General features: G+C 64.6%; 3 protein-coding genes across 3 annotated transcripts in view; 2 read left to right on the top strand and 1 right to left on the bottom strand.

Annotated features, from left to right (window-relative positions):
- Positions 1 to 6324, top strand: part of STAG3 (STAG3 cohesin complex component) — a gene marked incomplete at its 3' end in the record, with an annotated part of 30684 nt that extends 24360 nt beyond the window's left edge. The window contains 14 exon segments of the mRNA XM_084616633.1: positions 169 to 256; positions 478 to 558; positions 673 to 765; positions 897 to 1065; positions 1215 to 1348; positions 1743 to 1844; positions 2047 to 2192; positions 2390 to 2518; positions 3959 to 4149; positions 5217 to 5367; positions 5456 to 5560; positions 5641 to 5722; positions 5997 to 6158; positions 6160 to 6324. Of these exon segments, the coding sequence (XP_084472759.1) occupies positions 169 to 256; positions 478 to 558; positions 673 to 765; positions 897 to 1065; positions 1215 to 1348; positions 1743 to 1844; positions 2047 to 2192; positions 2390 to 2518; positions 3959 to 4149; positions 5217 to 5367; positions 5456 to 5560; positions 5641 to 5722; positions 5997 to 6158; positions 6160 to 6324 (1798 nt within the window).
- Positions 6325 to 6379: 55 nt separating this feature from the next.
- On the bottom strand, positions 6380 to 12519 carry AP4M1 (adaptor related protein complex 4 subunit mu 1). The gene is made up of 16 exons (XM_084616635.1): positions 12392 to 12519; positions 11549 to 11614; positions 11055 to 11149; positions 10681 to 10787; positions 10414 to 10510; positions 10136 to 10246; positions 9534 to 9614; positions 8567 to 8629; positions 8319 to 8385; positions 8120 to 8173; positions 7919 to 8025; positions 7712 to 7803; positions 7590 to 7634; positions 7399 to 7449; positions 7095 to 7212; positions 6380 to 6827 (listed from the first exon to the last, which is right to left on the bottom strand). Exons 2-16 carry the CDS (start codon positions 11604 to 11606, stop codon positions 6636 to 6638), a joined length of 1338 nt encoding a protein of 445 aa, XP_084472761.1. The 5' UTR covers positions 11607 to 11614; positions 12392 to 12519; the 3' UTR covers positions 6380 to 6635.
- An 81-nt stretch (positions 12520 to 12600) lies between these two features.
- Positions 12601 to 21832, top strand: MCM7 (minichromosome maintenance complex component 7). Its single transcript, XM_084616634.1, has 15 exons — positions 12601 to 12865; positions 14863 to 14942; positions 15098 to 15262; positions 15350 to 15474; positions 15629 to 15809; positions 16632 to 16769; positions 16966 to 17115; positions 17354 to 17468; positions 17767 to 17898; positions 18049 to 18132; positions 18294 to 18687; positions 18771 to 18854; positions 19968 to 20136; positions 20794 to 20903; positions 21261 to 21832. Exons 1-15 carry the CDS (start codon positions 12835 to 12837, stop codon positions 21466 to 21468), a joined length of 2166 nt encoding a protein of 721 aa, XP_084472760.1. The 5' UTR covers positions 12601 to 12834; the 3' UTR covers positions 21469 to 21832.
- Positions 21833 to 23018: the final 1186 nt, after the last annotated feature.

The following is a 23018-nucleotide window of genomic DNA, read 5'->3' as shown; positions in this document are numbered from 1 at the left end:
TCCTGGAGGGTGTCCCTGCCTGCCCAGGGAGCGCAGAGTGGGGAGCAGCCTCCCCTGCTCCCTGTTCACATGGGTCCCTTCGTCCTTGCCCTGCGGTGGGAGGGGGTCGGGGGCCAGGACACTCCTGTGAGCGAGGCGCGCTCTCTCTCTCTCTCTCTCTCTCTGCAGTGCTCACGACCTGACCCCATGGCAGCTCTATGAGCCCTGCAGCCTCCTCCTCCAGCGAGCTGTGGACACAGGCGAGGTCCCCAAGCAGGTACTGGGGGGCCTCTCGGGGAGCCAGGAGCCTGGCCACCTCCTCACAGCCGGGAACCCAGGTGGGGCCTTGCCCTGTCGGGCAGTGTGGGGGACTGTGGGCGGAGGATGCCCTTGTCTGGACCCAGGGGAGGGGAGGCAGAGGAAGCAGCGATGCAGTGGGGCAGCTTGGGACTGAGGGGGACTGCTACCCCACATGCTCACTCTGGGCTTCCATTGCAGGTGGTCATCCCCACCATGACCTGTCTCCACTTCAGCATCCTCTGGGACCTGGCTCATGTCTCCGGCACCGTCCCTGCACAGGTGAGGCCGATGGGGAGGTCCCTGCCAAGAAGGGCAGCGTGGGGGGCAGCCCTGGCCCTGCCTCTGGGGCCTGCGGGTTCCTGCCCCTCACAGCCTCCTCTGCTCTTACCCCAGAAGGAGCTGCTGGCCCTGAAGCGCAAAGTCGCCTCCTTCTGCTCCCTCTGCCAGAGCTGCCTGACCGACATGGACTCCAGTGTCCAAGAGCAGGTGAGAGGTGGACAAGGGCTGGGAGCCGAGGGCTGGACAGGCTGCAGCTCAGGCATGCTGGGGGAGGGGGGCTGGGAGCCCCCGCCAGCAGTGCTGTTTGTGGGTGATCATTCTGCCTCTTGTCTGTCCAGGCCTTTGTGCTGCTGAGTGACCTGCTGCTGGTATTCAGCCCGCAGCTGGCTCGAGGCGAGCGGGAGGCGCTGGAGTTGCTGGTGTACCGGCCCGAGGTGGCCCTGCAGTCCCAGCTGGCCGGATTCCTCATGGATCACGTCTTCAACCACGCCGAGCTCGTGGGCAGTGGTGCGCACTCGCTCCATGGGGCCGGGGGGCAGTGGCGGGAGAGTGGACAGGCAGGCTGGGGGAAGGGGGCTGAGTAGGGAGGGAGGAACAGAGAAATGGGGAGAGGGATCTGTGGGGCAAAAGCCTCACCCCCCACCCCTCCTCTGCAGATGAGGAGGACAGTGAGGGGAGGATCGAGAGGCTACACCAACAGCGCAACCTGCTGGCCGGGTTCTGCAAACTCATCCTCTACAACGTGCTGGAGCTGAGCGCTGCCTCCGACGTCTTCAAGCACTACGCCAAGGTGGGGGAGACACGGGAGGGACCCCACGGCACAGGGCGGGGGTGCTCCTACCATACTAAGGGGTGGGCAGCTAGAGCTTGGGGTACGGATCGGGGGGTGGACTCTCAAATGTCTGGGACTGCGCCCGGCTCCCTGCTGCAGGTGTTGTGACTCACCCGGCACACGGGGCCGCAGCATTGCTGAGGTTTGGCCTGGCCTGCGCCCGACCCCTTGTGCCAGGTTGCAGTGCCCAGAGTGGGAAGCTGAACCCAGCCCTGCAGGCAGGCGCCGCTACTGCAGGCGAGTTTTTCTTAAAATCCTGGCCCCAAAGGAAAGTCACAGCAGCCGTGACAAGCCCGCAGCCACCGGCGGGGCTGGGCAGTCGGGGCCCCCACCACCCTGCTCTCCCTTCCAGTTCTACAAGGATTACGGGGACATCATCAAGGAGACGCTGAGCCGGGCGCGGCAGATTGACCGGGATGAGTGGGCCCGCACCCTTCTCCTCAGCCTGCAGCAGGTACCAGGGAGGGGGTTGTGCCCAGTGCTGCCTGGGGAAGAGGGGAGCCCCTGTCACTGATCCATATCCGTGTGTATGCTGTGGGGAGGCTGGGGAGGCCCTTAGGTTGGCCCATCCCTGTGTGTCTGTGTAGGGAGGTGGCTGGGGGATGGGGTTCGGGCTGCCATGCGGCCCCATGTCTGACTCTCTGTCCCCTGCGCAGCTGCTGACAGAGCTGCTGCTGCAGCAGGGCCCAGACGCAGTTTACAGCAAGGCCTTCCTGGAGATCCGGGACCTGGCACGGCGCTTCTCCCTGTTCTTCAGCCTGCACCAGCTGCACAATCGCCGGGCGCTGGTCGCCCTGCACAAGTGAGACGGGGGCTGGGCGGGGAGCAGAGCAGAGCTGTGGGGCATGCTGGGATCCGGGAGCCTCTAGGAATTGGGGAGGGGCATGCTGGGGTCCGCACTTCACGTGGGGGTGGGATGGCTGGCACTTGGACTTGCAGGGTTTGATGTGTGTCTCCCCACCATCCTGCTCCCCGTCTCTCTTTCTCTCTCTTGCCCAGGGCTGGGATCAAGTTTGCCTTCCAGGAGCCAGCACCCTCAGGCTCAGAGTTGGGGCCCCTCAACTTGCCCTTCCTGGAGGTGTTGAGCGAATTCTCTCCCCGCCTGCTGCGCCCGGACAAGAAACTGCTGTGAGTGCCCAGGGTGGTGGGCCAGTGGGGGTGGGAGTTCCTTGGGGAGGGGGGACAACTGGGCTTTCAGGAGTGCTTGGGGGGGGTGATTGCAGTGGCCCCCATGCTGTAAGGGTTAACCTGCCTTTGAGGGGGTCAACAACCACGTGGACAAGGGGATCCAGTGGATATAGCATACTTAGATTTTCAGAAAGCCTTTGACAAGGTCCCGCACCAAAGGCTCTTACGCAGACTCAGCTGTTATGGGATAAGAGGGAAGGTCCCCTCCTCGATCAGTGACTGGGTAAAAGACAGGAAACAAAGGGGAGGTATAAATGGTCAGTTTTCAGAGTGGAGAGTGGTGAATAGTGGTGTCCCCCAGGGGTCTGTACTGGGCCCAGTCCTATTCAACATATTCATAAATTATCTGGAAAAAGGGGTAAACAGTGAGGTGGCAAAATTTGCAGATGATACAAAACTACTCAGGATAGTTAAGTCCCAGGCAGACTGGGAAGAGTTACAAAGCGATCTCTCAAAACTGGGTGTATGGGCAACAAAATGGCAGATGAAATTCAGTGTTGATAAATGCAAAGTGATGCACATTGGAAAACATAATCCCAACTACATGTATAAAATGAAGGAGTCTAAATTAGCTGTGACCACTAAAGAAAGAGATCCTGGAGTCACTAGGGATAGTTCTCTGCCAACATCCACTCAGCATGCAGTGGCAGTCAAAAAAGCAAACAGAATGTTGGGAATCATGGAGAAAGGGAGAGATAATAAGACAGAAAATATCATATTGCCTCTATATAAATCGGTGGTACCCCCACCTCTTGAATGTGCAGATGTGGTCGCCCCATCTCAAAAAAGACATATTGGAATTGGAAAAGGTTCAGAAAAGGGCAACAAAAATTATTAGGGGTACAGAATGGCTGCCGTATGAGGAGAGGAACTTTTCAGCTTGGAAAAGAGACAACTAAGGGGGGGTATGATTGAGGTCTATAAAATCATGACGGGTGTGGAGAAAGCAAAGAAGGAAGTGTTACTGACTCCTTCTCATAGCACACGAACTAGGGGCCACCCAATGAAACGAACAGGCAGAGGGTTTAAACAAACCAAAGGAAGTATTTCTTCACACAACGCACAGTCAGTCTATGGAACTCCTTGCCAGAGGACGTTGTGAAGGCCAAGACTATAACAGCATTCAAAGAAGAACTAGATACGTTCCTGGAGGATGGTCCAGCAATGGCTATGAGCCAGGATGGGCAGGGATGGTGTCCCTAACCTCTGTTTGCCAGAAGCTGGGAATGAGCGATAGGGGATGGATCACTTGATGATTCCCTGTTCTGTTCATTCCCTGTGGGGCACCTGGCATTGGCCACTGTTGGAAGACAGGATACTGGGCTAGATGGACTTTTGGTCTGACTCAGTATGGCCGCTCTTATGCCTTCCCTCGCACAGCCTGTCCTACCTGGAGCAGACCTGCCAGGCCAGGCTCTCCCCACAGCAGAGAGGGAAGGCCTGGAATCCACTCCTGACATATCGCCGCTCCCTGAGATCCCTGGATGACATGGGCTCTGATGCCAGCCGGATTGCAGCTCCCCGATCCCGGAGGAGACCCAGCACCGCAGCCAAGAGGAGGCATCTGGATGGTGAGGGGCAAATGCCACACGCTGCTGTCCCTGCTAGGAAATGGCAGGTGTAACACTGCTTGCAGTGACTAGTCCGAAGCGTAAGCTCCAGTCTCAGGGCAGCTCCTCAGGCAGGGTAACAGTCACAGAAAGGCCCCTCAGGGACAGGTGGGCTTAGCTATGTCACAGAATCACAGCAATGTTCAGGTTACTGCCACTCCTGAAGGGCCAGTCCCTTACCCCAGGTCAGTTCCACCTGAGGGCTTGCACCAAGGATAAGGCCTGTAGCCATGATAAACTGTGTGTGAAACTGGGAAAGGAAACCAGGGAGTTATTTACAAGGCTAAAGCAAGTCCACAGAGAGCCACACAGATGAGTTACAATCTTAAATTTCAAAAGGTAATGAAAGCTGCTATAGTCTGCAAGCTCTGTAAGCCAGTCATGCCTACAAACACACTCTTCGCCTCCAGCGTAATCAGTTCCTTCTTGTCAGGGGCTTTATTCCCCTCGGGCCATGTTCTGAGCTGCAAGCTCACCTGCTGGGAGTCCGCTTGCATGACTCTCCTTCCTGGGGAAGAGTGCAGAACAGTAGAAGTCTCGTGTCCTCTTGCTGACAGTCCCTAGGGAAGTTCCAGTTGCACCGTCCCAGCCCCTAGCGCTAGTTAATGTGTCTCTCCTGTCTGGTGGTTTACAGTCACAGGCCCAAATGCTACCATGCAACGTGGGACATGGATGGTACATGTGAGATTAATACAGGCAGCCGCTCACAAGCATAGTCTAAACATATTCTTACCATTCTAATACCAGTTTCACCAGTACTAACGCACAGGTGAGCCGGACAGCTTCCAGCTGTGTAGCTGTCAGTGTTTGACTGAGACATGGGCACGTTGGTCTGCTGGCACCACAGTGGGGGGCTGCGGGTCAGGATTGAGGTGCACTGGCAGACCGAGTGGGGGGTGGAGAGCCCAAGGCTGGGATAGCAGGGGATGTGGGTCAGGATTGGGGGGCACCAGCAGAGCGGGGGGGACAGTGGGGTGACTCCGGGGCCAGGACTGGATCACCTGGCATATGTCTCTCTCCTGTTCCAGACTCGTCTCAGCGAGGGCATTCCAGCCTCCAGCTGAGCAGCCGCCTGGAGACCCCGATGCTCACATCAACGGTGCTGAAAAGGGGGCGCCAGCCGGGCAGCCCGGCGCAGCTGCAGGAGGAGGAGGGGTCCGAGTCGGACTTCGTGCAGAGGTGAGACCCATGGGGGGCAGGGCAGAGCCAGCGGGGATGGGGGACGGATTAACCTGCTCTGACCCTGCTGCCCTCCTGTCCCTTGCAGCCAGCCCTGGTTCAGCTCCCAGCGCTCCCGAGAATCGCCCGGCCGGCAGCAGCTCCTGGTCCCCCGGAGTGCCTCGAGACCTGGGCTGGGCAGCAGGATGGACCGGTGAGGAGTAGTCGCTGTCCTGGGGGGCGGCTCTCCCTCTCTGGACCAGAGCCCCCTTGACCCTGCCCTGTGTCCCCTAGGCTCAGCCTGATGGAGGAGGAGGAGGAGATGGTGATCCAGGAGGAGAGCAGTGATGAGGAGGATCCCCAGGGACTGGACATGGTGAGGGGAGCCCTGGCGGGAAGGGCTATTGGTGATGTGTTGAGGGCCTGTGAGCCCCGGCCTGACTGGGGCAGGCCCCTTCCACACAGCCTGGCTGGGGATGACCCTAACATGAGCTGCGTCCAGCGGGGCGTCCGGGGCCTGGCTCCCCACAGCCCCTTCCCCTGGGGCGCTCTCTACCTTGCAGCCAGGACTCTGGCTGGCTTGCTGGTGGCAGGAGGGGCTGGGCTGGGGGGCACAGAGGGCACTAAGGTACTGGCGTTTGCCTCTCCAGCCGCTGATCCGCTCGCACAGCTCCCAGGGCGAGCAGCTCCGGGACCTCTTCGACTCCACCATCCTCGGCATCGAGGTGAGCGCACGGAAGTGTGAGAGCCGGGGGAGTGGGGGCACCTGCCGTGTTGCAGTGGGGGGAGCCAAGTCTTACTGGGAATCTCTTCCCCCGCAGGATCCCTGATGTGGCTGGAGCAGGCGGGAGACCACCCGTCCGGGAACGGGGCCTCTCTCAGGGAATTACACACCAGGTCCTTTCTCTGTGGCCCGGCTCCAGGACCGGCCTCCCAGTGGGGGTGAGCACCCTGGGGAGTCTGGGTCGACGGGTCTAGGCCAGGCTCTGTCGGTGCCCTGACCGGGCTGCTGTTCCAGATGTTAGGGGGTTGGTTCTACTCATAAATAAAGTTGTTTATTGCCAGAGTCCTGCGTGCGGGGAGGTGACTAGCCTGGAAGAGCGCAGCGCCGAGGGGACGCCCTAGGAGTTACTGCACAATGCCGTGGGGCAGGGGATGCAGGCCAGGGAGGTGGATGAGAGAGCCGTTGCTGAGGATGACCTAGCACACTCAGCGGTGGGGCTGCGCTCAGAGGCGGATGACGGAGGAGTCGCTGTGGGTCACGTAGCGCAGCCAGCGGTAGGCTGGGCTCAGAGGCGGATGACGTAGGAGTCGCTGTGGGTCACGTAGCGCACCCAGCGGTGGGGCAGCCCAGCTGGGGGGGCCGTGAAACGCAGGAAGCGGATCTGCAAGCCAGAGCAGGTGTGCATGGGCAGCTCGAAGGACATGTTCGCCGGCCCCACTTCCAGCAGCGAGGAGCTGCTCAGTCCTGGGACCTCCAGCTGCAGAGAGAGTCGGGGCGTTATTGCCCAGGGCAGAGCAGGGCCCGCCCCCCCCCTTCTGAAGGGTGGGGTTGGGACCCCTCAAACCCCATCATCGACGGGGAGCCCCAGCCTGCTCCTTCACCCCCTTGCCCCTGCCCCTCATCCTCTTTGCAGAGGGCAGGGGCTATCCACTCTCTCCCCAGCACCGGGGTGTGCCCCCCTGCCCCACCCCTCCCCATTCTGGCCAGGGGCCGTCCCCCCTCCCCGCCCCAGGCCAGGCTTTACCTTGAAGAGGGCGGAGAGCTGGGAGCCCCCCTGGACGCGCGGGATCACCCAGCGAATGGCCTTGAGGGTGGGCTGCAGCTCCACGGTCTGCTCGGGGCTGCTCAGCTCCTGGGACAGGCTGGGGGAGAGGACAGAGCCAGGGGTGGGGACTGACCCTGCCGGAGCCAGGCCCCAGTGAGGTGTCTCTGGGCCCAGGCCCGCCAGCCGCTGGAGAAGGGCTGCCCACCCACCCCCCGCCCCGCCCCGCCCCGCATGCAGCTCCCCATACTAGAGGGGAGACCCACCGGGAGCCCATGTCACCCACCTGACGACCCCCTTCGGCACCGGCAGCTGGACTCGCACGTTCAGGGCCTGGCTGGAGGGAAGGGAAAGCGGTGAACTGGGGCCAGGAGGGCAGCGGCTCCCCGCAGCCTGGGAGCCAGCTCAGAGGCTGGGGGCATGGATGGCAGGGGCCATCCCCACCCCAGGGAGCCCCCCAGCTCACCGGGCTCTTACCTTCTGGGCGCCAGATCACAGCGGAGCTTGAGGTAAACACGGAGCCTGTGGGGAGATGGGAACGGTGAGTGCCGAGGGGCTAGGCCGAGGGGCATTGTGCTCCCGGCTGCAGCCTCACTCACCTGCCCGTGGGGTCCCGCTCCAGGGTGGGGAAGAGCTGGAAGGGTAGGGCCGAGGGGATGTCGTCTGACAGCTGGTACTGCATCAGTGGGAGCTGGGGAGAGCAGAGCAGGGTCAGGCCGGGCCCCCCAGGGCCACACCGGGGGCCGGGCCCCCAGCTGCAGGCCGTGGGGCTGCAGGGAGGGGTCAGGCCAGGCTCTGGGGCTCACCTCCCCCTGGCTGGGATTGACCTTCAGGATGCGGCTGCTCTCAAACTCGTCCAGCTTCACGGAGCTGTGGAAGGCGCATTGGTCGGCGCGGACGGCGGTGCCGTAGCCTGCGGGGGGAGGGGGGGTCAGAGCCGGCGGGGGGGGTGTCAGAGCCAGGGCCCCCACACCAGGCGGAGCAGAGACCTGCGTCCGGCCACTCACCTCGCAGCTCCGACTTCCCCACACAGAACTCCTCCGTCAGCCCGATGCGCAGCTCTGCGGGGAGAGGGGCGAGCGTCAGGGGAGAGCTGCCCCACGCCCTGCTCCCGCCGCGCAGGGGGTATGTCTACACTGACGTTAAACCCCCACGGCTGGCCCGCGTCCGCCAACGCAGGCTCACGGGGCGGCAGGCGTTACTCACCGGAGCAGCTGGGCAAGTAGCTCTTGAGGCGGATTTCTCCCTGGATGTCAGCCTTCATGGGGGTGCCCTGGGCAGGAAGCAGGGGACGGGGGTGAGTCCCAGACAGTGAACCAGCGTGGTGGGGACAAGGCCCCAGCTGGGGGGTGGGGGGCTGGGGCATTACTAAGACCCTGTGGATCCATGATGTGGGGCTGCGGACTGGGGCCCAGGACTCCGCTGGACACCTCCCCCTCCTGCCCCTGACTCACGTTGGCCGCGATGATGACCGTCAGCCTCTCCACCACGTCCAGAAACACCTCGTTCCTCGCGCCCTGGGGGGAGAGATGGCTGGGCATTGAGCGACCGCTGTGGGTGGGGCCCTGCCCCCCCACCATGGGGAAGGTGGATCCGTGCACCCTTCCCCTGCCCCCCACGGAGGGGCTGGTGTGACGTAGGGGGGATTTTCCCTTATGTTGTATGTGAGCCTATGTGAATCTTACTGTTTCGCATGAATGCTGTGTGCGCCTCGGTTTCCCTGTGTATTGCACCAATGTCTAGAGAGTGGGAATAAGGGGGTGTGACTTCTGTGGGGGCTCCTCCAGCTGCCTGCAGGGAGGGATGCTGTGGCTGCCTCTTCGTCACCTGAGACCCAGGAGGGGGATGCAACCAGGTGACTCTTGGCCCAGGAAAGGGAGACAAAGGCCGGAGGAGGAGCAGCGGGCCGGGCAGGGGCCAGGCAGCTGGAAGGAGTCGGTCTCGGCTGGCTTGGGGCGCGGCGGGAGGGCAGAGGCCTGGCTTTGGGCTCCCTTCACCCCAAGGCGGACTTGGCTGAAAGTCCCCGATTTCTGTGCTAACGAGCTCTGCCCTACGCTGTGTCCCTGTCGTCTAATAAACCTTCTGTGTTACTGGCTGGCTGAGAGTCCCGTCTGACTGCGGAGTTGGGGGGCAGGACCCTCTGGCTTCCCCAGGACCCTGCCTGGGTAGACTCGCTGGGGGAGGCGCACGGAGGGGCAGAGGAGGCTGGAGGCTCCGAGGTCAGACCCAGGAAGGGGGAGGCCGGGGGAGCTGTGTGTCCTGCAGACAGGCTGCTCCCCGAGGGGAGACTCCCCCAGAGTCCTGCCTGGCTTCGTAGGGAGCAGCTCCAGAGCATCGCCCGGGGACCCCACGACAACTGGCCTGTTCCGTGCCGGAGGAAGGGGTAGTGCTCACTGTTGGGGGGTTTGGGGGGTGTCTCACCTGGTCCCCGTGGGGGGGCAGCACAGGGCGGCTGGCGGCCGAGCTCGGAGCCACTTTGCTTTGCTGCGTCTCTGCTCCAAACTGAAACCAAAGGGGCCAGGGTCAGAGCAGGGCCCCAGGATGGAGCCCTGGGGCAGGAGGGGCCCTGGGGAGTGCTCAGGGGCACCAGGTACCCCATGGCCTGACCCCTCTCAGGGTAACATTTTCCCTAGAGGAGCCACTGCCCTGAGCTCAGCCATGCGGGGGAGAGACCCCCAGTCTGGGGAGGGGGGGTGGGATCAGGCAGTCACTGTCTGGGGGGATTTGGGGCCCGGGCTCACAAGGCAACACTGCCCAGGGGGTGCTAAGGGGGGAGAGGGGACAGGGGGGAGGACTCGGGGACTGGGTTCCCCAAGCCCAGGGGGTCTGGGGGGGGGAATTCGGGGGCTGTTCTCACCAAGCCGACGCTGCCCAGGGGGTTCGGAGGCTGTGCTCACCAAGCCAAGAGGGGTGCTGAGGAGGGAGAGGGGACGGGGGGAGGACTCAAGGACTGGGCTCCCCAAGCCCAGGGGGTGCTGGGGGGTCGGAGACACGGGGGGGGAATTTGGGGGGGCTGTTCTCACCAGGCCGACGCTGCCCAGGGCCAGCAGGCTGAAGCCCTTGCTGTGCACAGGCTCTGTCTGGATGAAGTTGCACAGCACATCCGGCGCCGTGGTCTGCACGTAGCCGTAGTCCTGGGGGGGAGGGGGGGCACAGCGTGAAGCGGAGGGGCTGGCTACGCCCCCGCCCCCGGCAAGGGAGGCCAGTGCTGCGTGCTTCCCCGCAGCAGTGCCCCAGCTCGGGGGTCTGACCCAGGGACCTTCCCTGCGGCGGCAGCGCCCCCCCACCCCCCCACACACACCAGCATCTCGTCCAGCAGCTCGTAGATGAGAGCGAAGTTGAGGCTGACGGTTTTCTCGCTGAGGGAGCCACAGTAATCGCGGACCAGCGTCACCAGCCTGCGGGAAGGGAGGGAGACGGGGGTGAGGACGCGGACGGCTGCTGCCCCCAGTCACTGCCCCAGGTCCCCCTGCCGGCACCCACACCTGGGGCTGTGGCTTGTCCCCCCGTCTGCCCCCTCCCCAACCCGGGGTCACTCCCACCCACCCCCCCGACATGCCCGCCTCACCGGTTCAGGAACTCGATGATGGTGAAAGGGGAAACGTCGTGCCCCGTCGTGGCCACGAAGTAGAGGCCGGCGTGACGCACGTGGACGAAGTGCAGCCCCTCGTGCGCCTGCAGGGAGGGGAGCAGGCGGGGGAAACACAAGCAGAGTTAGACAGACCCCCTCCCCCACCAGGGCAATGCCTCGCCCCCCGTTACCCCTCGGACATGTCCCCTGTTCCCATAGCGATACTAGAGATGTTCCCCGCTTCTGTTACCATAGAGACGCTTACTTCATCCCCATAGCGGTACCCCCTCCCCTGTTACCACAGAGACACTTAACCTGCCCCATTGTGGTGCCATTCACTGGCCACCCCCCGCCCCGCCCCGCCCCAGTACCATGAAGACGGGGGCCTGGTCCCTGGGCAGGGCTGTGATCTTCCTATAGAAAGTGTCCACCAGATCCGTGCTGCCCCCGCTGGCCTCGCCGCGGACTCGAGGAGTGGGTTAAGGAGAAATGACCCCATCAGGGTGCAGGTGGCTGTGAGCTTCCCCCCAGCAGTGCCCAGCTGGAGCCCCTGAGTCTGGGCGGCCCCCCAGCAGTGGCCTTCCCAGGGCAGGGTGATCTGCGGGACGTCTCTGGGGGAGGAGGTTCCCGGGGGGTGGGGGGGACAGTATCCGGAAGAAGGGGACCCGTGGTGAGGAGAGGGGGGATATGACCCCTGGCATGGGGCCTGTGGGGGTGGTTTAGGTGGAACTTGGAGGGGGGCACGATACAGCCCTTGGGGAGGAGCTGATCTTGGGGGCGCTGAGGGGGGTTATTTCAGGAGCCATGTGGGGGGCAGTCGGGGGCTCCAGGGGGGACACGTGGGGCGGCCTAGGGGGCAGGATACAGTCCTTGTGGACGAGTCTGTCTCCCTTGGAGGAGAGAATGAAAATCTGAGACAACATCACAGAGCCTGCCGGGATGGGGGGAAGGAGAGAGTGTGAGCGGGACCCGCCTCCAACCCCGGAGCCCTGCCCCTGCCCCAACCTCTGGGCCCCCCTTTCCCTGATACCCAGCCCCCAACCTGTAGCCCCGCCCCTGCAGCCCTGCCCCCCACCGCTGGGGCCCCGCCCCTGCCCCAAGACCCCGCCCCCAACCTGTAGCCCCGCCCCTGCAACCCTGCCCCCACCTCTGGGGCCCCGCCCCTGCCCCAAGACCCCGCCCCCAACCTGTAGCCCCGCCCCTGCAGCCCTGCCCCCCACCGCTGGGGCCCCGCCCCTGCCCCAAGACCCCGCCCCCAACCTGTAGCCCCGCCCCTGCAACCCTGCCCCCACCTCTGGGGCCCCGCCCCTGCCCCAAGACCCCGCCCCCAACCTGTAGCCCCGCCCCTGCAACCCTGCCCCCCACCCCTGGGGCCCCGCCCCTGCCCCAAGACCCCGCCCACAACCTGTAGCCCCGCCCCCAACGTCTGGGACCCCGCCCCTTTCCCCCAACCCCGGAACCGCACCCCTTGACCCCGCCCCTTCCCCGGGCGACCCGCCCCCACCCCTAGACCCCGCCCCCTGCCCCGGGGCCCCGCCCCCTGCTCCAACCTGCCCCGGCTCCGCCCCTGCCCCCCGAGCTCCCGCCCGCAGGAACCCTCCCTGGGCCCCGCCCCCTGCTGCAGGGGCCCCCCAGGCCCGCCCCGGGGTCGCGGCCCCTTTAAGTGGGGGCGGGGCTTGCGGGGGGGTCCCGCTGGGTCCGCTCGAACCTGGGTCCGGCGCGGGCCGCTGCGCAGTCACGTGACGGCGACGCGTGGGCGGGGCCTCCGCACGACGCTCTGCCCGAGCTGCGATTGGCGGGCTGGGCGGGTCACGTGCCGGGCACTGGTTGGCCCGGGGCGGGCACGTGGCAGGAGGCGGGTCTCTAGTTTCGCGCCACTTTTGGTTGCGGCGGCGGCAGCGGCGAAAGTCCGGAGCGGTGCTGGGCGGCAGCGGCCGGGACGGACCCCGACGGGGACCCGTAGCCGACGGGCCGCGAACGGCCGGGACGGACCCCGACGGGGACCCGTAGCTAGCGCGCCGCGAACGGCCGGGACGGACCCCGACGGGGACCCGTAGCTAGCGCGCCGCGAACGGCCAGGACGGACCCTAGCGGGGACCCGTAGCCGACGGGCCGACAGTGCCTAGGCCTGAGGGACCCTCCCCCCGCGCTATGGCGCCCAGAGACTACGCCGCGGAGAAAGGTGGGTGGTGCCCACGCGGCCGGCCCGGGGCCCCGGCAAGATCCCATTGGCCGCGAGCCGGAGGAGGGGGCGGGCCTCGGGCTGCCATTGGCGGCCGGGGGATCCGGTTCCCGCGCGGCGGGACGCGGCATCGCCCCGGAAGTGACGTCACGGCGGAGCCTCCGCGGCCGGCTTAACTGTGTCCGTCCGCGGAGGGATCCGGGAGCGCGCCGGCTCCGCCGTGACGCTGTGTTTACACGGGGGGGCGGGGGTACCCATGGGAGAGGCTGGGCCAGGGAGGTTACGGGGGAGGGGGCTGGAGGGGGGATGGGTGGCACATTGGGGTCGGTACGGGGAGGGTGGGGGGTGCCGTGGGGGGAGGCTGGTGTAGGGAGGGATGTTGGGGGGCGGGGGCTGCAGCAGGAGGCGGGGTTGGGGGGCTGGAGGGGGGATGGGTGGCACATTGGGGTCGGTACGGGGAGGGTGGGGGGTGCCGTGGGGGGAGGCTGGTGTAGGGAGGGGTGTTGGGGGGCTGGGGGCTGCAGCAGGAGGCGGGGTTGGGGGGCTGGAGGGGGGATGGGTGGCACATTGGGGTCGGTACGGGGAGGGTGGGGGGTGCCGTGGGGGGAGGCTGGTGTAGGGAGGGATGTTGGGGGGCGGGGGCTGCAGCAGGAGGCGGGGTTGGGGGGCTGGAGGGGGGATGGGTGGCACATTGGGGTCGGTACGGGGAGGGTGGGGGGTGCCGTGGGGGGAGGCTGGTGTAGGGAGGGGTGTTGGGGGGCGGGGGCTGCAGCAGGAGGGGGTTTGGGGGGCTGGAGGGGGGATGGGTGGCACATTGGGGTCGGTACGGGGAGGGTGGGGGGTGCCGTGGGGGGAGGCTGGTGTAGGGAGGGGTGTTGGGGGGCTGGGGGCTGCAGCAGGAGGCGGGGTTGGGGGGCTGGAGGGGGGATGGGTGGCACATTGGGGTCGGTACGGGGAGGGTGGGGGGTGCCGTGGGGGGAGGCTGGTGTAGGGAGGGATGTTGGGGGGCGGGGGCTGCAGCAGGAGGCGGGGTTGGGGGGCTGGAGGGGGGATGGGTGGCACATTGGGGTCGGTACGGGGAGGGTGGGGGGTGCCGTGGGGGGAGGCTGGTGTAGGGAGGGATGTTGGGGGGCGGGGGCTGCAGCAGGAGGCGGGGTTGGGGGGCTGGAGGGGGGATGGGTGGCACATTGGGGTCGGTACGGGGAGGGTGGGGGGTGCCGTGGGGGGAGGCTGGTGTAGGGAGGGGTGTTGGGGGGCGGGGGCTGCAGCAGGAGGGGGGGTTGGGGGGCTGGAGGGGGGATGGGTGGCACATTGGGGTCGGTACGGGGAGGGTGGGGGGTGCCGTGGGGGGAGGCTGGTGTAGGGAGGGGTGTTGGGGGGGTGGGGGCTGCAGCAGGAGGGGGGGTTGGGGGGCTGGAGGGGGGATGGGTGGCACATTGGGGTCGGTACGGGGAGGGTGGGGGGTGCCGTGGGGGGAGGCTGGTGTAGGGAGGGGTGTTGGGGGGCGGGGGCTGCAGCAGGAGGCGGGGTTGGGGGGCTGGAGGGGGGATGGGTGGCACATTGGGTCGGTACGGGGAGGGTGGGGGGTGCCGTGGGGGGAGGCTGGTGTAGGGAGGGGTGTTGGGGGGCTGGGGGCTGCAGCAGGAGGCGGGGTTGGGGGGCTGGAGGGGGGATGGGTGGCACATTGGGGTTGGTACGGGGAGGGTGGGGGGTGCCGTGGGGGGAGGCTGGTGTAGGGAGGGGTGTTGGGGGGTGGGGGCTGCAGCAGGAGGGGGGATGGGTGGCACATTGGGTTGGTACGGGGAGGGTGGGCGGGTGCCGTGGGGGGAGGCTGGTGTAGGGAGGGGCGTTGGGGGGCTGGGTGTGGAGTAGGTTGTTGCTGGGAGGTTTGGGGGGGTTGGTGCCATCGTGGGGGTTGGTGGGAGGAAGTGGGGGGGCAAATCGGTGCATGGGGGGGGTTTCCCGGCTTGACTTTCTCTCTCTCTCTCCCCCCTCAGAGAAGGTGAAGCGCTTTTTGCAGGAATTCTTCCGGGATGGCGAGCTCGCCAAGAAAGTGTTCCCGTATCGGGACCAGCTGGTGAGGAAACCCCCCTTCCTCCCTCCACCCCACAACACCCCCCACCTGCCCCAAAGCTCCCGGCTTCCCCATCGTCCCTCCCAGCAGGGGGTGCTGCAGGCAGCTGTGGGTCTCCCGCAGCTCAGCCCAGCACCCCTCCTGCCCCCCACCCCCAGGTGTCTCTGGCTCACCGGGAGCAGGTGGCCCTGTACGTTGACCTGGACGAGGTGGCCGAGGAGGACCCCGAGCTGGTGGACGCCGTGTGTGAGAACGCCAAGCGCTATGGCCGCCTCTTCGCCGACGCTGTGCACGAGCTGCTGCCCCAGCACAAGGAGCGGGAGGTGAGGGGCACTAGGGAGAGAGGCCGGGGCGGGAGTGGGAGGCCGGGGCCATGCCCCCGCTTCACAGAGCCCTTGTCCGCCCCCCAGGTGGTAAACAAGGACGTCCTAGATGTGTACATCGAGCACCGGCTGATGCTGGAGCAGCGTGGCCGGGACACAGGGGAGACGCACAGGCCCCAGAACCAGTACCCCCAGGAGCTGCTGCGCCGCTTGTGAGTGCCTGGAGCCAGGGGGGCTCTGACATCTCTGGCTCCCTCCCCCCACCTCTAGGCCCCTGGATCTCCCAGCCCTCCCCACGCAGGGAGCTGGGCTCTGGGTCCCTTAAATACCCTGTCCCTAACTCCCTGCCTCTCCCTCCTGCCCCAGCGAGCTGTACTTCAAGGCCCCGTCGGGCTCCAAGGCCCGCGTGATCCGGGACGTGAAGGCCGACTGCATCGGGAAGCTGGTCACCGTCCGTGGCATCGTCACCCGGGTCACCGAGGTCAAGCCCATGATGGTGGTGGCCACTTACAGCTGTGACCAGTGCGGAGCAGAGACCTACCAGCCGGTGAGCGGGCGGGGAGTGGAGCTGCCGCCTGTCTGTCAGCTTGGGGGAAGCTGATGGGGCCGAGCGTCCTGTCACGGAGCTACGGGACCAGTGCGGTCTCTTGGGGGAACCTCTTTGATGTGCCAGACCCCTCAGGGGCCTCCAGGGAAAGCCACCCGGCCTCACCGCCTCCATGAGCTCTGGTCAGTGAGTCAGACGGAGACTGAGCCTTGGGAGAGATGCCTGTTCCGCAGGGACCAGCGCACCCCAGCCAGTGCTGACAGCGACGCTTAAGGCAACGGACCCAGCACGGGAGGTCCAGGGTTTAGCACAGAGAATGGAAGGGTGAAGCGTCGTGCGATCTGCTCAGCCCAGGACAATTCCCCAAGCCAGGCTTTAGGAGATCCCCGTTTTCAGAGTCTCTCTGACTTCCTTCCTGGCCAGACGCCAGCACTTCTCCCTCACCTCCCACCTTCCCGGCCTTTGTTCTTCAGCTGGGGTCTCTGCTCAGTCACTGTGTCTCTGGCCCTCTTGTGGGTTTGGGTCTGTTTCATCCGGTTCCTTAACAAGGCTGTTTCCTCTCCCAAGACCAGGAGGTGACACGCACACCTGTGTCTTTCAGTCTGCCCTCAGAGTAAACTTAACCCCCTTTCCCTCAGTGGGTAGCCAGGTAACCCCCAGGGGAAACTGAGGCACGTATAGGCCTCATTAAATAACTACAAACATTCCCAGTTTGTCGTGTCCCCCCACCTGGGCGTGGGGGAGCATCCGAGTCCCCTGTTCAGACACCGGGTGGGGGTGTGTGTGGCTGACCCTCTTCCTCTTCCCCCCTCCCACCCCCAGATCCAGTCCCCGACTTTCATGCCGCTGATCATGTGCCCAAGCCAGGAGTGCCAGACCAACCGCTCTGGGGGGCGTCTCTACTTGCAGAGCCGCGGCTCCAAGTTCATCAAGTTTCAGGAGCTGAAGATGCAGGAGCATGTGAGTCGGGGGTGAGGGGGGTTTCCAGGCTGGGGAGGGGAGTTGGGGCATGTGACTGGGGGCCCCAAAGATTGATATGGGCTCCCCGATGTGCCCCCCCATTTGGTTATGGGGTTTTTGCCAGAGTTGGGGGGCTGGTCCCCTGATGGGGGGTGCAGCTGGATCGGGGCTTTTTTCTACTCTTTCCCCCATGCAGAGCGACCAGGTGCCGGTGGGGCACCTCCCGCGCTCCATCAGCGTGGCTGTGCACGGCGAGAACACGAGGCTGGCCCAGCCTGGGGACCACGTCAGCATCACCGGCGTCTTCCTGCCCCTGCTGAGAGCTGGCTTCCGGCAGATGGCCCAGGTGAGAGCGGGAGAGGAGGGTGGGGGGCAGGGCCAGATCAGAGGGGCTGGAGCAGGGGGCTGGGCTTGAGTGGAAGGGAGGTGGTTGGGCCAGGTGTCCCTGCCAGTTGCTGAGGGTAGTTCTGGGGGGATGGAGGGGAGGGGAACCTTTCACCCCATGGGTGGGTGCTGGGCGGGTCGCCTGGGTTGGGCCTGGCTGGGCGAGTCGCCTGGAGTGACGCACCCCCTGCTCCCCCCAGGGGCTGATCTCCGAGACCTACCTAGAGGCGCATCGCATTGTGAAGATGAACAAGAGCGAGGAGGACGAGCTGGGGTCAGGGGAGCTAACGGAGGACGAGCTGCGCCAGATCACAGGTGACCCCTCTCCCCGCCCATAGCCCTGTTCATCCCCTGCCCTCTCCCTCCGCCTGCCCCCGGGGAGCCACGCCAACTCCACAGCCCTGCGGCACCTCCTGCCAGCCACTGGGCGTACTGAGTGCGGGGCAGCTTATGGAGGAGGAGCAGGGCCTGCTCGTGGGTGAGATCTCCCCTGTATAGCGCTGTTTGCCCCTCCTGCTAGCAGCCCCCACACCCTGGCCTGGTTGGGGGGCAGGGGGGAATCATGGATCAAGGACCCCAGCCCTGATGACTCCCCCACCCCCGCTGTGTGCAGAGGAGGATTTCTACGACAAGCTGGCAGCCTCCATCGCCCCTGAGATCTATGGGCACGAGGACGTGAAGAAGGCCCTGCTCCTGCTGCTGGTTGGGGGTGTGGACCGCAATCCCCGGGGCATGAAGATTCGGGGTGAGTCTGAGGTGGCGGGGATGGATCCCTGGGGTGAGGAAATTCAGGGAGGCTGCAGGGGAGGAGCGCTGCAGGGAGGGGGGGGTGTCTGGGGTGGGTGTGGGGGGGCCTGCTCTGATGCTAACCCAGCTCCTCGCGGTCTTCCTCCAGGGAACATCAACATCTGCTTGATGGGTGACCCGGGCGTGGCCAAGTCCCAGCTGCTTTCGTACATCGACCGCCTGGCCCCTCGCAGTGAGTAACACCCCACCCCAGGGGTTAGGGGGCACTGGGGCCCAGCTGGGTGGGGCATTCAGGACCCCACAGGTGCATCCTCCAGGCGCTTCCCAGCAGTGGTGGGGATGGGGACCCTAAGGCTGTGTCCCTCCGACTCCCATCTCTCCCCCCTTCCCCAGGTCAGTACACGACGGGGCGCGGCTCGTCGGGCGTGGGGCTGACAGCCGCTGTGCTGCGGGACCCGGTGACGGGGGAACTGGCCCTGGAGGGTGGGGCGCTGGTCCTGGCCGACCAGGGTATCTGCTGCATCGACGAGTTCGACAAGATGCTGGAGAGCGACCGCACGGCCATCCATGAGGTGATGGAGCAGCAGACCATCTCCATCGCCAAGGCGGGCGTGCTGGCCACCCTCAACGCCCGCTGCGCCATCCTGGCGGCCGCCAACCCCGCCTTCGGGCGTTACAACCCCACGCGCAGCCTGGAGCAGAACGTGCAGCTGCCGGCGGCCCTGCTCTCCCGCTTCGACCTGCTCTGGCTGATCCAGGACCGGCCTGACCGGGACAACGACCTGCGGTGAGAGCCCGGGGGGCCCCCTCTCCACTCAGGGCCGGGGTGGGGCGTCCGGGCAGCAGTGCTAACGTGTGTCGCCCCCGCAGGTTGGCCCAGCACATCACCTACGTCCATCAGCACAGCCGGCAGCCACCCTGCACCTTCCAGCAGCTTGACATGAAGCTCATGAGGTGAGAGCTTGGCCTGGCCTGGGAGGGGAGTGGGGGCTGGGAGCCAGGACTCCTGGGTTCTCTCCTCCGCTCTGGGAGAGGAGCGGGGGGGGGGGGGGGCTGGGAGCCAGGACACCTGAGATATTCCCCCGCTCTGGGAGGGGATGTTGATGAATTGAAAGTAGTGCACACTGTAAAATATAATCCTAGCTATATCTATAAAAGGATGGGGTCTAAATTGCCTGTTAACACTCAAGGAAGAGATCTTGGAGTCACTGTGGATAGTTCTCTGCAAACATCCACTCAGTGTGCAGCAGCCGTCAAAAAAGCGAACAGAATGTGGGGAATCATTAAGAAGGGGAGAGATAATCAGACAGAAAATATCATGTTGCCTCTCTATAAATCTATGGTACGCCCAGGGCTTGAATACTGTGCTGATGTGGTCGCCCCATCGCAAAAATCATCTAGTGGGACTGGAAAAGGTTCAGAAAAGGGCAACCGAAATGATTAGGGGTGTAGAACGGCTGCCGTATGAGGAGAGGTTAATAAGACTGGGACTTTTCAGCTTGGAAGAGACGATTAAGGGGGGTATGATCATGATGGGTGTGAAGAAAGTAAATAAGGAAGTGTTGTTTACTCATAACAAAAGAACTAGGGACACTCAATGAAATTAATAGGAAGCAAGTTTAAAACTAACAAAAGGAAGTATTTTTTCACCTGTGGAACTCCTTGCCAGAGGATATTGTGAAGGCCAAGACTATAACAGGGTTCAAAGAAGAACTAGATACGTTCCTGGAGGACAGTCCAGCAATTGGCTATTAGCCAGGATGGGCAGGGATGGTGTCCCTAGCCCCTGTTTGCCAGGAGTTGGGAATGGGCGACAGGGGATGGGTCACTTGATTCCCTGTTCTGTTCTTACCTTTGGGGCCTCTGCCACGGGGCACTAGGCTGGATGGACCTTTGCTCTGACCCAGTCGGGCCGTTCTTAAGTTCGCCAGCTCTGGGAGGGGAGTGGGTTATATCAGGGAAAGGGGGGGCTGGGAGCCAGGGTTCTATGCCCAGGTCTGCCCCGTGCATCCTGCTGGGGAGGGCAGATTCTCCCCCCGCATATAACCCGTCTTCCCCCTCCCCCAGGCGCTACATCAACCTGTGTAAGCGGAAGCAGCCGGCCGTGCCGGAGGCGCTGGCCGATTACATCACAGCCGCCTATGTGGAGATGCGCAAGGAGGCCTGGGCCAGCAAGGACACGACTTTCACCTCGGCCCGCACCCTGCTGGGCATCCTGCGCCTGGCCAGCGCCCTGGTGAGCCCCAGCTCGGGGCAGGGAGTGGGGCGGGGAGGGGGGCAGTGTCGTTCCCGGCTTCACAGGGCTAAAGTGCTGACATGCAGGTGGCTGGCGTCTGTGTGCTACTGCAGTGTGGGGGCTTGCAGCTCTGGGGGCCACTGGCGTCAGCAGGCTCCCCCCCCGGCCGGCCTGCAGCCAGGGGCAGGGCAGAGGGGGAGGTGCCCGGCGCTGGGGCTTGGCCACCTGGAGCAGGAACCGCTCGTCCCGCCCCCCAGACAGTCCCAGAGGCTCCAAAGTGCTGTTCGTGCAGGTACCGTGGGCAGCCGTCTACTGCCGAGTCAGCGCTTCGTGAGCCCCCCCCGGATGCCCCATCGGGGGGACCCCTCTCGGCTGCAGGGAGGGACCCAGAGGCCCTGGGGCTGCGCTTCGGGTCCTGCAGCGGCCAGGCCCCCCTCCCCCGGGGGGGTGGAGCCCCCGCCAGGCTGAGCGGCTCGGGATTGGCAGGGGTTTGGTCAGTAGCTGGAAACAGCCCGGGGCATTGCCCCTCATCTCAGTCTGCCGGGGCGGGCGCAGTGCGCTGGGGATGGACGGGCGCTGGCAGTCAAGCATTTCCTGGGTGCTGGGGCAGAGCCGGCGCCCCACGCTGACGCCCTCCCCGTGCCGCCTCCCCTCCAGGCCCGGCTGCGGCTGGTGGATGTGGTGGAGAAGGAGGATGTGAATGAGGCCATGCGGCTCATGGAGATGTCCAAGGACTCGCTACTGGGGGACAAGGGTCAGCAAACCAGGTGAGACACGGGGTTCATGCCCCCTAATGCTGACCCGCTGAGGCAGGGCTCCCGTCCCCGAAGACTCCTCCCCACACACACACATCCAGGGGTCCTGCTAGGGGCAGGGTGCTCTGGAATAGGGGTGCGTTCCTGCTCAGGGAGTGGGGTGTTCCCATGGCTCCATTTTTCTCTCCCTTCCCCCCACCCCCCTAGTCCGAAGGAAGCAGCAGATGGGATCTTTTGGGGGGCGTTCCCCGAGGCTGGGACTGGGGGCAGTGCAGGAAGGGGTTCATGGAGGCTGGCAGTGGAGGGGGGGTGCGCCCGGAGGCTGGCGCCGGGACTGGGGCAGCGCTGACAATTTCCCCCTTTCCCCAGGACGCAGCGGGCGGCTGATGTGATCTTTGCAGCTGTGCGGGAGCTGGCGGGCGGGGCGGGCGGGCGCTCAGTGCGCTATGCCGAGGCCGAGCAGCGCTGCATCTCCAAGGGCTTCACCCCCGCCCAGTTCCAGGCTGCGCTGGACGAGTACGAGGAGCTGAATGTGTGGCAGGTGAACCAGGCCCGGACCCGCATCACCTTCATCTGAGCCTGTGGGGCACAGGAGGGGAGATCCCTGTCCCCGGCTGAGCCCAGCTCGCTCTGCATCCCCGGGGGCTGGGCTGTACCCGAGCGGGGAGGCCCCCTTCATGTGGTAGCTGGCTTCAGCCCCCTGCAGTGGGGGGGAGATGCATAGCCTCCGTGGGGTGCACATCCCATGCCAGGTCCTGGGGTACAGTTGGTCCCAGAGCCCCCCACGGAGCTGGGCAGTGCCCCATGGACCCCTGTTCTGTGCCGAAGGGGTGGGGGAGGCCAGGCCTGTGTCGTGGGGACTCCTGCCCGGGGCTCCCTGTCATTGCAAAGGCGATTTGTTCAGCTTTTTCTCTTACCAATAAACTAGTGTTTGTATGTTACAGCGCTGCAGCTGGACGGCGGGTGAGGAGCTGCTAGCAGGGTTGGGGGGCAGCAGGGGGTGGTGTGAGCATGGCCTCCCAGCAGGGGCTGTGAAACTGGGGGCAGAGATGGGGGCCCATCTCACCAGGCAGCTCCTGTCCAGGCTGGCGGGCGAGCACCTCCCCCCATCTCCCTGAAGGGCAGGGCTGAGCCCAGCCTCTCTGCTCTGTGGGGCAAAGGAGCTCTGCCCCGCCTGCAGGCCTGAACCCCTGGGCCAGACCCAATACTGCTGGGTTCTGGTCTGAAGGGGCCCGGTGGCGGCTCTGTTTACACTGAGGGAATTGGCTGTAGCTCCCTGCATCCCCCCTCAGGTCCTAGACCCCAGGCACCCTGGCTCCCAGCCCCACTGGGTGAAAGCCCTAGACTGGGGGCTAGAACCAAGGAGCGGAAGGATGGGCCTGGGTGTAGGATGTTCGCCTGGGACTGAGAGCTGGGGGTGAGCGTAGGCACCTCACTTCTCCATGCTCTGCTCTACCGTGGGGGGAATGGCATGGGCCGGTGGGGTGAGGATAAGTACACAAGGGGGTACAAATAGGGTGGAGACACACACGCGCACTGTGTTGGCAGCCACTCTCCATCTCTAAGGGGAGTTCAGCTGCAGAACAGGCTTCCAAGGGAGGTTGGTAGGGGCAGGTTGGCCAAACACCACCTGTCAGGGCTGGTCCAGGTTTGCTTGGTCCTACCTCCCCCTGGATGACTTCTACAGCCGAACAGGGTCAGGTCCACTGAGCGTGGTCAATGCCAGAGCCTTGGGGCATGAACAGAGCAGGCAGGTACCAAGTGATCCCTGTTGTCCACTCCCAGCTTCCTGCAGTCAGAGGCTGGGGACATGCAAAACAGGAGGTTGCAGCCATGGCCATCCTGGCTAATAGCTGTTCGTGGACCTGTCCTCCAGGAACTTACCTAGTTCTTCTTTGAACCCTGTTATAGTCTTGGCCTTTGCAACATCCTGGGGCAAGGAGTTCCACAGGTTGACACTGCATTGGGTGAAGAAATACTTCCTTTTGTGTGTTTTAAACCCGCTGCCTATTAATTTCACTGGGTGACCCTTAGTTCCTGTTATGAGAGGGAGTAAATAACACTTATTTACTGTCTCCAAACCCACTGTGATTTTATAGACTTCTATAATATCTGCCTTTTTAATCT

This window comes from Lepidochelys olivacea, assembly GCF_965140295.1.
Source record: "Lepidochelys olivacea isolate rLepOli2 genome assembly, chromosome: 28".
NCBI lineage: Eukaryota > Metazoa > Chordata > Testudines > Cheloniidae > Lepidochelys > Lepidochelys olivacea.
This window is presented reverse-complemented; position numbering and strand designations above follow the sequence as displayed.